The sequence below is a fragment of the Patella vulgata genome, chromosome 6 (genome assembly GCF_932274485.2).
Source record: "Patella vulgata chromosome 6, xgPatVulg1.2, whole genome shotgun sequence".
Taxonomy (NCBI): domain Eukaryota; kingdom Metazoa; phylum Mollusca; class Gastropoda; family Patellidae; genus Patella; species Patella vulgata.
Window position 1 is genome coordinate 25,660,998 of NC_065884.2, and position 16,634 is coordinate 25,677,631.

Consider the following 16,634-nt stretch of genomic DNA (forward strand, 5'->3'; position numbering starts at 1 on the left):
CACTTTTACTTGTTCATTAATATCATTATTTGGACAAATATATAGTGCTTTAACTATCTGCTAATCAGTTTTTAATAATATTTTTTTCTGGAAATAAAACGATATTTTTTAATCGCGATTGTCGTAGACTCGTGTATCAAATCAGAATAATATATAGAAAAAAGGAACGACTGGTTGTCCAAAACATAAAAAGGAAAGCCTCCATGAGAATGACCCGGATGGTATGATAAACATTGCGAAAGAAGGTTGCGAAATTACTTTATATCTTTCCTAATTAAAAATGGGGAACATACATACGGTCGGACCTAACAACGCTCTTGTAATTTCTGGTTGGTATAAATTGATTTTGCATTTTGTCCATGCATGGCCTCTTGTAAATTTGTTGCTGAAATGTGGAACCGGGCGATGATTGCCTGCCTCAGCACTCTCGTTTGCTATACTACTACTACCTATTCTAAGCTTTTTAGGCCACTTTTTATGCAAAGGCCTTGACATTCTCGAAATTGTTTTTCAGGCTATTATGTTTGTAGTGTATGTAATTATCCGATAGATCTATTATGTTCATTGCTCTATTATTTCCAAACAACATCCTGTCTTTAGATTTAAAGAACTAATAAGAAAAACAAAAACAGACACTGGTGACTGAGACAGTGACAGGCCTGCTACTAACTTACTAGTACTACACTAGTGCTATTGCTACAGTACATGTAGTACAATCGTACAATGTACATTATTAACATGCACAGTACAGTGATGTGTAGGCCTACATTATATAATAATTTCATTTCCCTCAGATCTTTCTAATATAGAATTTATTACAGAACGTCTTTGGCACAGACAACCATGGTCATGGTCACCATACAGCCAAACAGCGTTGGCTGACTGTTAGCTACAATTACAAGATGGTATGGCTGTCAAAAAATATTGCTATACCGTATATCATATATATCATATATCATATATATCGATATATTGCAATACGATCGTTCGCGATACACTTTATCGATATATTTTTGCCATACCAATATCTTTCTACTTTTATTTTATATTCAAATGTTAGTTAGACTGTTTATAAAGGCTTCTAAATCAGTCATATTGCAAAGACAAGATCAGGGCTGTAAAACAAAGTGAAATGGGTATTCACATAATCAGTTATATTATAAAAAATAAGTGTCCAAGACCAAAGTTGTAAAACCAATACAATTATTCAATTTAAAACTGTGCTTTGTGATAACCCTGACTTTATCGAAATATTGCAATACTGCAAATAGTGCAATATATATATATTATTGCAATACTTTTTGTCAATTATCGCAATATATTGCAATACAATTTTTTTGCAGCAATATACAGCCCTAAAATCGTTAAGATATTCCTGATGTGTTTGTATTTAGCCAAAATTGGATCCATTTAGTTTCACATTGTAAACCCATTTTGTTTTTTAATGCCTGTTATGTCTTTAAGATAAGATTTTATACTGTTTATGACTACATGTAAGTACACAAACCCAGCCCAGTGGCAATTTAGTGATACAATTTCGCCTTTAACTGCAAAATTTATTGGTTAAATTAATCAAGCAGTTATTATGATACATGTAGATCTTGAAAATTCATTCATAGATTCCCTCAATATAAGCACTGATATGTACATACTCTTTTACCATACATATTGTATAGAAAAAGGGTGAAGTGAATTAGGTTTTTCTCCAATGACATCTGCTTGAATTTTCGACGTGAGAATAAAAATTTCTGCCCTAGCAACACCATAACCGCCTCAATTGAAAGAGATGATTTGAGTGTGTCAGATTATATACTCTTCAAAAAAAAAGTAAAAGTAGGGGATATTGAAATGCAAATACCCATGCAGGTTGTGATATGATAAATAGTCATGGACACTTGACATGCTTTGGGAGTATGTTCACAGATGAAGAACTTATCGCACCAACAGAAACACTGAGCTGCACATGCGACACGCAATAGCGCCATACACGTGGGAGGGGTTCATTGTCAAATTTGACACTTCAAGGAAGGGTTGACGAAAACTGCCGCGTGCTGGTTTATCTATCCATGTTAGCATTCTTATAGCTTCTTGGATAAGATTTACTGTTTAGCGTATCTTTGCTTTAGTGTGTTATGTTTAATTTCATCGGGAGACTTGTTCGTCGACGTCAACGTCAATCGACAACACTGCAAGAATTGGCCGGGGCACTGCAAGAGGAGTGGGTCAGATTGCCCCGAATCGTGATTGGAGGGTTGATTAGGAGAGCATGCCACGACGAATTGCTGAACGTCTGAGGATTGGTGGAGCAATTACTCATATTAAGACAAAAATCAAAAACGCCCATTTTCACTTTTGACGTCAGATAAGCCGCCCTTATGAACTGTTTATTTTCATGTGTAGGCAATTGGCCTGTTATTAACATACACTGGTTACCTCTAATAAAAACAGCAGTGCATTTCTGCCGTTTTGTATTGTTTCTGAATATCCCCTACTTTTTTTGAAGAGTATGGTTGGATGTAGCAGAAATGTAATAAATAACAATCAAACTTTGATATAGCATGCTGCTGTGATTCACATTCCTATTTTAATATTTAATTACAGGTGGTTGTTGTGGTGGTCAAGGTAGGAAGTATATTATAGGAGGATGGGGATGGGCTTGGTGGCTTGTCACAGATACACAGAGGTGAGTCTAAATTAATTTCATTATGGTATCAAATGTACAAGCTTTGAAATAACGAATTTAACTATACATGTACCTGACAAAATGTGTATATAAAATCAATAAAGACATCAAAAATAGACAAATTTGTGTGAGACTAGAAGAATTTTGCCTGGCAAACCCTAAATTTGTGCCTGATAATCACTTAGTAGACAGTTGCCTTAGTTCCCTACTTGCTTGTACATGTAGTTGAATACATTGGTACATGTACAGTCGTATCGGAATAATAAATGTAAGGGTTAACGTTAGAGATAGCTAAAACTTGTTGATATGGAAATCATGAGAATCCATTATTCCATTCTATTTATTAGTAGATATATTGAAAATCAACATGGCAACTTTGTAAATGTCTACGGTTTTTGCCATCATATGTACTATTTGTGCCCATATTCAATAATTTCACACAATTTGTTTTAAAACCGTTAAATGTGGGATATATGCCGTAGATTTCTAGAGCATGGGGTACGACATGTAGACTGTCTGAATAATATTATTACAGCCATTTCAATGCTTTATTTTTTTTTAACCAAAGAACACATTTTCAATTATAAGAGCACTTTGAAGAGAACAGACATATTAAATGCTACATGTACGTCTTTTGAAACACTGTTTAACCAATTATCTTTAAAAGCATAATCTCATTATTAATTATTAATTAAACAGATTGTAAATCAGGATACTACTGCTTAAAAATATTAATGTGCACCAAAATTTTCACAGGACACAAAATGATTTTAGAGGTCACCAAAATTTAATTGCGCAATAATAAGTAAACAGTCTCTGGATATATACAAGGAAGATTTCACAATATGTACATGTATAGTGTATTGCCATGTCGACATCATTCATTCATAAAATTCCATACTATTACTCTCTTAGCTAATGTCTAATTATTGATGTGCACAGTATATATATATATATATATGCGCATGAAAGACACGAAATCTTACTAGAAAAATACTGGCCATGAGTTCACAAAGCATTCTCAGACTTAAGTTAATAATTTACTCAGAATTGTTTGCCTTATTTTAACTAAATTATAGCCCTTTATAAAACTTTTGTTGTTTTAATGTATCAAATACCTCAATAAGAAACTATAAGGAAAGTTTTGTGTTTTTTGTTCAAAGATATTTCTTATAATATAAACAGTGATTGAAAGTTGAGTAAATTCTTAACTAATATAAAGTCTGAGAATGATTTGTGAACTCGGGGCCAGGATTCATTGAATAACACCCATGGAGTGAGCACAGGACAAAAATCAGATTGTGTCACTAATTTGCAGCCTGTCGATTAAGGGCTGTTGGCTCGAGTGACATCAAAGGTTGCACACATACATTGTCTGACCTCTTGGCGTTAAGGAGTGCTTGATTAATGTAATATGTTGATAAACTTGATGATAAGCGAATGTGGAAAAAGTGAGACTTAAACATACAACAGTTTCAGAGATAAAACCCCTGGAAAAAGACATACTATAGGAAGGGATAATCCGAGAATTACTTGGGCTTCGATACCGTTACATGATAAATGCACAGCGATTAAAGTCAACATCTTCTTTTATATGCAATGAATTCTCCTCCGGCTTTGCTAGGTACAACGACAGCCAAGGCGCAACACGTGACACAAACATGCCTTCTTTTAGTAGGTTTTTATAGCTTGGGATATTACCTCCCACATACAATGTTTTGAGGGAGATTTGAAGAAAATTTTTGATGGATTAATTAGTTTGAATATGTTTTTAGTCCAAACATATCATCAATCACCCAGTTTGTACAAAGGAAGGTACACGTAACTTTAAGATGATAAATTTGATATATTTTGATATTTCAGTATATCTTTAGAGGTGATGACCTTGAACCCTGTGTCTGAGCATGTTGAGACATCAGAGGGTGTACCAGTTACTGTTACAGGTGTCTGTCAAGTAAAGATAATGAGAGAGCATGATTTATTAAAAACAGCATGTGAACAATTTCTGGGAAAAACACCACATCATATTGAATCAGTTATTTTACAAACCCTGGAAGGTCATCTTCGTGCCATTTTAGGTAAGATATAATATCAATCACTAAGCAGAGCCATATACAAATAGGAATTTCATAGGTAATTTCCTGATCCGATTTATGTATGGTATTGCTGAGTTTAGCTTATTCATCAGAACTCTACACTACTGTATAGTACATGTAGTTCACACATATATTCCATGAATTTGTTTACGCATTGCTTGGTAACAATCCTGACCAGTGAATGATTCTTGTTGCCAGTTACTTTGATCTATTGTCTGTATTGATATCTATACAATATCTCAAGAATAGCACAATTTGAGATATCTTTTTGTAAAACAATTTTAATAAATTATTTGTTTTTATGTATACACCAGTAAACACATTTAGAATTAGATGTGATTTTAGAAAAGAACGTGACTTCTCTTCAAGGATGATGCATTTTGTGCTAAGAATGATAATTTGTCAATTGGAAAGTAGGGTTTTATTTTACTATAGCATTGTACATTTACATACATACGTGTCTTGAGATTTTGTGAATCTTTTATAAATATTACCATTTACTATTATACCTATTGTTTTCACTACAGGTACTCTAAGTGTAGAGGCAATTTATCAAGACAGAGATCAGTTTGCTCAGCTTGTTAGAGAGGTGGCCTCCCCTGATGTTGGTAAAATGGGTATCGAGATTCTCAGTTTCACTATTAAAGATATTTATGATGATGTGGAATATTTGTCATCACTGGGTCGTGCCCAGACAGCCAATGTAAAGCGTGATGCTGATATTGGTGTAGCTGAAGCAAACAGAGATGCTGGTATTCGAGTAGGTTGAATCATACAAACTATACACAAATTATAAACTGAAATAATTGATCATAGATCAGTTAATTCTTGCCTATCTGTTAATAATTGATGATGGAAAAATGTATTATGATAGATGTACATGATTGTATTGAGTATTTATTCAATAAGCATATTTTCTATGGTTTATTGTATGCCTGTCTGTTAATGGATGATGGAAAAAGTATCATGATAGATGACAGAATGGGTATTTAATCAATAAGCATATTTTCCATGGTTTATTGTGTTCCTATCGTGAACCTTCTCTAAAACACAATGATTATCTCATTTTTTCTCGATAACTGATGCAATATTTGTGACACAGTTATCTTGTCGATTTTTATTCAACCACATGGTAATGTCGTATATTCCGTCCATTGTCCACAATATCTTGCGAACACTCTACAGACTACATTTATCATCTGATTGTTTTGAAATGGATATATGTTGTTAACATTAGTGAGATGAAGATTCCTATTTTATTTCAATAATTTCCATTAATTTCTTCTTGAGTTATGGCCCTTATTTTACTTTGTGAATGCTCTAACAACAAAAGTTATCATCCGATCTGGTTGAAATTTATATGCATCATTTGAATTAGTGAAACGAAGAAGCCTATTGCATTTCATCAATTTCCATTAATTACGTCTCGAGAGCTATGGCCTTTGTTTCACTTTGTTGGGCCCTTGTGGTAGCTCTTTCTACAAAAGTTATCATCCGATCTGTATTAAATTTATATGCATTATTTAGATTAGTAAAACTAAGAATTCTATTACGGTACATTTCATCAATTTCCGTTAATTACGTCTCGAGTTATGGCCCTTGTTTCACTTTGTTGAACCTTGTGAACGTTCTAATGAAATTGATATCAGTGTCTTGTAAATGCTCCCATTACCCACAAAAGAATAAATATGTGACAACCCTTGTCAACTGCTTGAACGATGTATCTGCTGTGGGCACATGTTTCGTTGCCTAGCAACCTAACTTTCTTAGAGCCACTAATTGTTGTGTGTGCTTGAGATCATAGGGTGATTTGAGTCAAGTGGCATTGTTTCGATCCCACACTTGTCCGTGACTTGGAGTAGAATCACCTGCCTGACATTGTGGGACTTCTCTGTTTCCTCCGGTTTCTTCCCAATACTGGATAATTATTTAAATAAAATTGTACCATTTGTTAGTACCGAAATGACACAGTTTGTGTTGAGTGGATGTTAAATGCGATTTGTTTCTGTCTCTATTTATCACTTCTGGAGAAGAGGGTTAAAGTGATAACACTAACCCTTGTCGTCTGTCATTACTTCGGTTTAGTTCTTGTGTATTTAACCCAGTTAATGTAACAACTTTAACCCTTGTATTGGAAAGTGTTTATTAGGTCTAATTTATTACCTATATTTAAAGAGGCGGTATGGGCGATTAGTTAAACAGTTGACTGTTCTCGCTATAATTATTAAAAAATAGATAACGTAAATAGAATATATTGAAAATTCAGTCAAATTGCGCAACTCTGAACTGAGATATTAGCTTTTGGATTTTAAGCTTAGCCTCAACCATCATTACTAAATCAATACGATAAAAAACATAGTCTCGATTATCCATTTTTGGGTTTAATCATCAATGAGCATTTAGCAGCAGATCGGATTCAAATCCATTGAAAATCCGACACTTAAGATGACATCGAAAGTGGATTATGGTTTGGAAAAGTTAATTAATGTCTGATTAATAGTTTATATAACATTTCAGGCCTAAAAAAGACCTGCAATAGGCAGATTTAACTCTTGCATAATGTATGTTTAAGAAACCATGCATTTATTGCAGTTATTGTTTTGTAGACTTGCAATCTAATCAGAAATATTTGTTCATATCATGAATGCAAGGGTTCAATTGAGGGAGTTGAGTTTACCTTTCTTCAGGCCCTGGACTGTTTTTTGTATACTTGATATAAGTATCACAGTATTTCTTACAGACAGGACACAATAATATGGAGTAAGCTTATAATAACTGTTTATTATTGAGCAACATATTGACTAGGTTTCTCTAGTTTTTACTAAGCAATGATATAATTGTGTCAAGTGTATTTTCAGTTACTAAATGCCATTGAAACAATTTATCCCTATATTTCTTATTTTGAGAGACACATATTTTCATTTCAAACATCATTAAACGTGCTGTCATTAAAGATGGGTTCCACGAAAAGTATTTATCGGGTGGTTATTTCCAATAAAAGTATGGCAATTTTGGTATATATGGAAAGTAGAGATATCCAATCTTACTAGAAAAATACTGGATTCCCCGAAAAACACTCATGGAGCGTATACAGGACAAAAATGTAAGGGTTCCCCTAATCAACAGCCCAACGATTAAGAATTTCTGCACGCGTGATGTCAAAAGGTCACACGCGACCATTGAGCGCTTGATGTACAAGTTGATAAACGCTATGAAGAGTTAGACGTACAACACTTTCTGAGATAAAAATGACGGAAAAAGACGCGGGTAGTGGATAATCCGAGAATTTAATTAGGATTCGATATTTGTAATAAATAGTAAGCGATTAAAGACAACATCGTCTTATGTATGCAATGGATTCTCCTCTGACTTTCAAGACGTGACATAAACATGACCTGATTTGATCGAATTTTAATAACAGGGCATTCCTTCACAATTACAATGTTTGAGAAGGATTTGAAGCATAATTATGACAAATTAATTAGCTTGAATATGTTTTTAGTCCATATATACCATTAAATCACACAGTTTGTACACGGGAACCCATCTTTAAGATGCTAAAACTTAGAATTATTTTTCTTTCCATAATCTCATGTGTAATATTGACACAGGTACAGGTATATTATCCAGTTATATATATGTGGATACATCAAAGTAGGAATCTTATGTAATGGCACACAGTTTAATTTTGGATTCAATTGAAAATATTTTATATATATATATGACCATTTAAACTGGGTGTAATTATACAATATCATGCAGTTCTGATGAATTGTTCTCCACAGTTCCTAGATTTGCATATCAGTTTATTTTATCAAATATAGTTATAGAAATATAATAGATCTTTCATATTTGCTTTTGTTAAAAACTCAAATATTTACGGTAACTGACATCAGAACTATCTGGCTTCATTGTCAGAAGAAAAGGTTGATAACTTATTGACTGTGTACTTGAGTTAATAAACATAACAGTTGCTACTTTTATAATTTGTGTACAATAATTACACAAAACAGCTTATCATCCAATGTTTTTTGAACCACTATATAAATAGCGATGAATGCTGTAAAATGTCAACTAGGTGAACTACTTTTTCTGGCAACTGTACATTATTTAAAATTGTCTATGTTAGTAAAAACTTGCCTGCACATCTATATTGTTGTTCAACCCATGGCGGTTACCCTTGCCAATTTGTCATATCTGGTTATTTTAGGAGGCAGAATGTGAAAAGAGTAGAATGGATACTAAATATGAAGCTGATACAAGAGTTGCTGATGCTACAAGAGCATTCCAAATGCAGAAGGCTTCTTTTGATATTGAAGTTAATACAAAGGTAAGGTTACATTGTGCATGGCATATTTCAGGACTGAAAAATGCTGCTATATTAAAGGATGCATGATAAATAAGCCATCATTAGCCCAGTTGGAGCAGAACAGAGGGATGTTAAACCCCATTTCATTCAATTTAATTTCTCTGTAAATATCGAATTATGGTATATCATCATGTTTCTTAATGCATAAACATGATTTCATTTATGTGTATCCTAAAATTCTTCTAATTTTCCAGCAAGCTGAGGCAGAATTGGCTTATCGACTTCAAGCAGCTAAAGAAAAACAGAGAATTCGAGCTGAAGAAATCGAAATTGAGGTTGTAGAGCGCCGAAAACAAATTGATGTAGAAGAAAAAGAAATCTTAAGAAAAGAAAAAGAATTAATAGCTACTGTGAAACGCCCAGCTGAAGCTCAGGCCTACAAGATGGGAATGATAGCGGAGGGTCAAAGGTACTAAAAATATAGTCACACAAAACCAACACAGTTGCTATGTCTCAACAGCAACTTATCGAAAGGAAAACTTGGATGTTGACCAAATTTGTGAGAATCTAGGATCCCTCAAGAAATCTAATCTGGATACTTATCTCTGGAACAGAAAGTCAATAGGGTTCATCCTTTCCGATTCCAATGCTTCTCACCAAATTGTAAAATCACTTCTCACACTCCTAATGATGCGCACCAAATTTGTAAAACATATATATTAAACATGTGAACAAGGATTTGGACAAGGGTGGTGACTCAAGATGGAATGTCACAGATCACAGAAAAATCTATAGGGTTTGTCCTTTTATGGCTCTAATGCTTCACACCAAAGACATAATTTGCCTACACGTAGATGTGCATATATAGACACATGTATATATGTGGATGCTAGGAAAGGGACACATGTATGTATACATGTGGATGCTAGGAAAGAGTTAACAATTGTTGAATAATGTTACTGAATTACATACGTCTGTAACGGTTTGTGTCTGATCAGTTTTATTATCTTAAAAGCATATTCTCAATGTGATTGATATACTCGCAAATTGATTAGATGACCTTGTATTGGGCCTATGTTTACAGTGATAATAAGATAGAGAAATGGGGTAATGTTAACCAAGTAAAACTGTCATTTTGGAATTGACATATGGTACATATCTTAATTTCATTGAATTATGTCTGTGCAGGGCTAGAAATTCACGCGAATCTCCGAATCTGATTCGCGCAAGGATTCTCGCAAGAGCTTACGCTATGTAAAATTTTTCTCAAAAAAAAAAAATCTCGGAAGAATTGTCGATCGAGTCCAACTGTTGAATGTCAGTCAGGGTTATTTTTCTTAATCGGCTGTATTTTGTGGGATTTAGCCGATTGATGTTTAATCTAGCCGATTAGTAAAACAATCAATCGGCCACATGGTATCATAAATCAATCTACTTGTGGCGTTAATTATATTACTTGTTAATAAAGACCCTAGCTACAACAACAGTCATACCTTAGTGCGAATCAGCCATATGTGGTTCATAATCCGAGTAATTAGCACATTTAACGGTGATTTTGATAATCCGGTAAAAAAAAAAAAAACACGTGTGAATTCCGGGTATTAAAATAATAACTGGATCATACATTGATGGATTCACTGACCAGTTGTTAGTTAAATTTAAATCTTCATTGAATATAATCCCCTGATAGAACACCGAATACACGGAGAGAGAAACAGCATGGATATTTTCCCAACAGAATCTGGAATGCCGAATTCCAATGACACGTGACATATTGGTTGGAATTAGGTCAATAAACCAGTTCTAAAGAGCGTTTACCGTTATGATTTTTTATTTTATATACATGGTGACAGAGACTTAATTTTAGAAATATTATTGAAGGCTATATCATAGTCGTACCGAAGTTTATTTTCTAGCAATTTCAGTTATGGTTGTCACGTGACACCAGAGTTTGCCGACTTGATTGAGCAAAACTTCTTTAAGTGGCATTTAGTAATTGAACAGTAACATACTAACTCTATTTATCCAGTAACAATTACTGGTTTATTAACATGCAACGTTTCGACGATGATACTGTCGTCTTTGCTTGATAAAGGTAAGAGTATCATCGTCGAAACGGTGCATGTTAATAAACCAGTAATTGTTACTCCATAAATAGTGCATAAATAGTGTTAGTGTGTTGATTGAGCAAACATATATTTTTTCACGTGTACTGTTATGGGATGGTGTTACCTCTGGAATAAATCATTACCTGTGATCATCTTAAACTATGTAGTTACCCTGGTGATTCACATAAACAAAATTAGAATATAAATTTGATTCTAAAAACTGGTAATTTATATTTACAGAACACAGACAGTAGAAGCAGCTAGAGCAGATGCTGAGAAAACCAGATTGATAGGAGGAGCCGAGGCAGCAGCTATAGAGGCTGTAGGTAAAGCTGAAGCTGAGAAAATGAGATTAAAGGCTGCAGCTTACAAACAATATGGTGAAGCTGCCATGTTACAACAAGTCCTTGAAACACTACCTAAGGTTAGAAGATTCTTTATAATTATATAGGTTTTTTTAATGAGTTTTAATGCAATAATGGTTTTATAGAGTGTCTGAACATTGTGCTTCTCAGTGGTGATAACAAAGAGGAACACTCAAATGTTTATGAATGCTCAACTTTTATAATTCAAGTACAGTACTTTACCTCTAGTGGTGGCTCCATGTGTGAGACACTAGCTCGTTAGTCTCAGCTTCGTTTTCAGTGTTAACTGAGACAGTTCCTTAGGTTTTTCCAGCATAGTGCAGCATGTTAAATCCAATTTCAATCATTTGTTCATTCACCTCTTGCACTGTATACATTTGTGATAGGCAGATTTACTCAGTAGGCAAGTCATCTACATAATACACAGTCAGTATGAACACATTGTTCTGATTCCATGTATTTCAAATCTATAAGATCCAGCCTCATTTCATTTGATTAATATGTATTTCAAGTTTTACCATACCAGTAAGAATAATCACCAATCTTCATATTGCAATTAGAACTGCTATTCATTGATGATATTATTTTATAGATTGCTGCCGAAGTTTCAGCACCTCTATCTAAAACAGATGAGATTGTATTGTTGGGTGATGATCGTGCTACATCAGAAGTGAGTCGATTGGTCAGTCAGTTACCTCCAGCAGTGCAGGCATTAACTGGTGTCGATCTGTCCAAGGTAAGATATTAGATTTATATTTATTTTGATATGCAGACCCTGGGTCTAGGACAACTGCCGGTTGGACATTTGGCGGCGAGTACGGCTGCCAACAGGACAACTGCTGACCATTTTATTATTTATTCTTTTTTTATTATAGTTTATAACTGTTGATTTTATTGCCAGTCATTTTATTTGTTCTTTTTAGTGTAGTTTATTAAACGATAAATGAGGCAAAGATGTATATATATGTAATAATTATAAAAACATAACTGTTAATCTTATTGCCAATGATTTCATTGGGTTTTTCTTAGTATAGATTATTAATTGATGGATGAGCACAATACGCGTAACCATTATCAATACGTAACTTAACAGTACAGAGACTGCAAAGCGTAAACTAAATATTGTCCATAAGCTCAACAGTCACCATGTGTTGGACTATTTACATGGTATTACACATAATATTCACCTGTGATAACTTTGTGTCAGTGAACGCTATTACAGATAGTCAGTCACTTAGTGAGTGCTATTATAAACAATGTGTTAAGTAAACTGAACCTGTATGATAATAATAAAGAATATTTAATTATTGGTTATTTTTAACGAAAAGGTCATAAATACAGAAAAACAAATGATATCATCGGCAGTTGTCCCACTAGCAGTTGTCCTTGCCGGCAATTGTCCTCACAGGAAATTGTCCTGCTGGCTTTTGTCCTGCTCCCGCAGACCCTATCATTAATGTTATTAGATTTCTGAGCATATTTCTATTTAAGTCCTTGCAAGGTGGCAAGCAAATAAATTATTGTATACATCAGCATTAATTTTCTGTACATGTTCATAATTTCTGTTTGAGACACCACAAATGGTTTGCAATTTTGATGTTCATACATTACGGTAGTTGAAAGCAGGCCTGTATAAGATGATCTATCTTAAAACAGTCTAAATGCAAGGTTGTCCCGTTGTGTTTCAGTTTTTATCAAACAGTGTACACCAATTGTTATAAACACGCCTATTATCCCAATCAAATGTGAAATGTTTGGATTTTGGAAATCTTAAATAAACATATAGTTCATATTTTTTTTCTGCAGGTTTTAACAAAGATTCCTGGAGCTCATTAAGATGATAAGTTGAATAAATAATTGCATGTACATCACATAATGATAATGTGACTATTGTGTAGACAGCCCAGTATTTCATGTGTTTTTCTATTAGAGATAAATTGTGTATACTGTTGTTCTTATCATTTACATTCAAAAATTAGTCATATTCAATTTTTTTTTTTAAATAAAAATCATTGTCAATAGTGTAACTGTCAGCATTTGGAGAAAACATTATTATATTAAGTCTTACTTGATTCTTTTTTTTAACCTGTATGGTAGACAGTGTTCAAATTAGTTGTACAAAAGCATAATTTTATTTTTTAATTCTATATGGTTTATCAATTTGAGATTGGTTAATGTTGTTATGTAAAATGGCCTTAATTTGGGTTATATACTACCTCCAATGAATTCAGAGGCTAAACTGTTTTTGCTATTAAAAAGAAGATAACAATGTATAAAGTAAATAGAACACCAATCCACAAAAATCATTCAAAATTTTACTGATTTATTATTATATACTCAATATATGCATTTTGTTCTGTAATTTATTTGTCATTTTGTCTTAAAAAAAATTCAAAATGAAATGCTCAATTTATTTGGAGTATGGTTTTTATATGCCCACATTTATTGACATATATTGTCATCACCTGTGTCCACTGTCTGTCAAACTCTTCCAAATCAAATTACAAACTTTTTTAATTATAAATTTGGACGTTTTTCACAAAATTGATCTTTCTGTTCACATATTTACATTATAAACATTACCGTGAAATATTACATGTTTCGGACACAGTTTTACTCTGTTTTTACCACCTAGAAAATTAAGATTAAATTTTTATATAAAATTCTGAAACAGGGTTCTTTTAAACTTTAATTTTTAAAAAAAATATATTCTTGCCGTTTTCTCAGTCTGTTTTCTTAATTATATATGCTCAGAACTACATGTAATTGTGTTATTGAAATCCTTATGCAGCTACTGTAAAAATTAATTAATTATTTATTGCTAATGATTTTAAAAGATCAAAATGTATTTAACACAATATTGTGTTTCTATAAAACAAAATATAGTCAATTAGTAATTGAGTGAGTAGAATTTAGCTTTAAATGGTTTTTTTTGTCGTCATCATTTATCTCATTGTAGACATCATTTCATTTTTTACACTGATATGAAACTGCATGTAGATAATTAGAAAATCCTAAATAATATTTTAACAATTTTTACTACTATATACTTGTATCCTGTATAAACACACAATATTTAATTTATATAATTTTTATCTTAATTACATGAGATTGATTCAATCTTATTACTAAACATTATTTGTTAGGGTAAATATATTCAAGAGGTTTATCTGTGCTGCCTTTTTTTAGTAGATCCTATTATCATTTAATCAGGACATTGCTTTCAAATGGCATTAACATCATTGCTAAAAGGAATCCTCCAGACTCATCACAATTTCTTTGGGTAGTATTGTAAGGTTTGGAACTCTGAATATATATTGCTGTTACTCACCTGGTTAATCAATGTGGTTACAATAAGTTATTGACAGGTGTTAGCAAGGTAAGCTTTTGTAACTGTTTAATGACTGTACAGATTCAATAAATTAAACACAAGAGCTCTATGAAAACAATATGATGTGTTTAACTTAATGTGTTCAATTGCTAAATACTGTTTAAACAGTAGACTATATGTTCCATAAAATTTACTTTTATAATCAACAGGAAAAGATCTGAATTGTAATGTGTTAAAAGACAATTATAAAACAATAGCAGGGAAGGAATCCTACTGAATGAATATGTAACATACATTCTCTACCGAAATATTTTTATGTTCACTGCTGGCAATAAAATCTCTTTTAAATCCTATGTCATATATTTTTTCCTGCTTTAACTATTATTGTAGTAATAATTCTCCCACAGCTGACAAGATAGATCCAGTATCGATCGTATTCAGATTTACAAGAAAATGGCTTCCAATTCACTGTCACATTCAATTGTTTTAATTTGAATATGAAAATGTTTTAACTAAAACTAGGAAGAGAGGTTTTACATAGGCTAAGCATGTTCCCCAATCCCATTCAGACAACCTAAAAAAAATATTGTTTAAAACAAACAAACAAAAACTAAAACTTTTAATATTAACCAATGAAATAGTAAATTGTTTGATATTTATAAGTGAATTGTATCATCCTAACTATCAGTTTATAAATGTACTATAACCTCATATTCTTATATTATAAATGTTGTATATTATAAAATTCAGTATTTCTACAATTTCTATAATTCATTTAAATTCATGAATTTTTATTATGTTTTTTTTTCTCAACATTTTAGGTTTGTTATGTTATACTTTAATAACCTATTAAAAAATCATAATAAAACATAACTAAGACTTTGTTATAATTTGTTAAAAATGGTACCATGTGGTTATTTATGTTATAATTTGTGAAAAAGGTACCATGTGGTTATTTATGTTATAATTTGTGAAGATGATACCATGTGGTTATATATGTTATAATTTGTGAAGAAGGGATTATAGGAGCAGATCACTTTTTTACAATAAAGCAACCAAATATTAAGGAAGGATCAATGCAAAAACAAGTGGGTAGCTGAAGGCAGGGAACTTCTGCAACAACTGAACATTTGATAAACAACACTGGAAAGCTGTAGAACAAACCACAGATAAAACCAACCACAACTTTACACTGAGTACTATATACAAATATGTATGACAACTTGAATAGTCCTGTAGATCATATGTAATATGTCTTGTGTCACATCTCCAAGTCTGTAATGTAACACTGTCCTGTGTCACAGAAGAACTATGGTCTTCAATATTCTGACCAGTATTTTTTTTACTAAACTTGGGATATCTATCAGAACAGACTGTGTGTTCATATCAATATTAATTGCTGGCATGCTCACAACAGTTTTAAATCCATCCAATCACACAAGACATATCAATGATGCGTTGACATGATCAAGAATGATTGGTGCCAATGATTAAGTATGAGACCTGATAGTATTATACATATTCATCTTGTCCACCATTTCCACACACACAGACCTACAAGAACCTGAAGTGGAATAAAGATATCATGACACCACATTTCTGTCACTCTTGCCAGCATTAAATTGAAGTGTTATGTAAAACGTAATCACAGGGAAACACATGACAAGATGCACAATACCCACAACAACTTGCTCAAACTAACCTGAACCTAATTTAGAAAGAATGATAACAAGAATATTAAA

General features: G+C 32.6%; 1 protein-coding gene across 1 annotated transcript; it reads left to right on the plus strand.

Moving 5' to 3' along the window:
• Positions 1–173: 173 nt before the first annotated feature.
• LOC126823376 (flotillin-2) lies at positions 174–15,765 on the plus strand. Its single transcript, XM_050552186.2, has 9 exons — positions 174–329; positions 2,602–2,683; positions 4,547–4,761; positions 5,307–5,539; positions 8,990–9,109; positions 9,343–9,557; positions 11,437–11,620; positions 12,154–12,297; positions 13,368–15,765. Exons 1-9 carry the CDS (start codon positions 281–283, stop codon positions 13,395–13,397), a joined length of 1,272 nt encoding a protein of 423 aa, XP_050408143.1. The 5' UTR covers positions 174–280; the 3' UTR covers positions 13,398–15,765.
• The last annotated feature ends 869 nt before the right edge of the window (positions 15,766–16,634 follow it).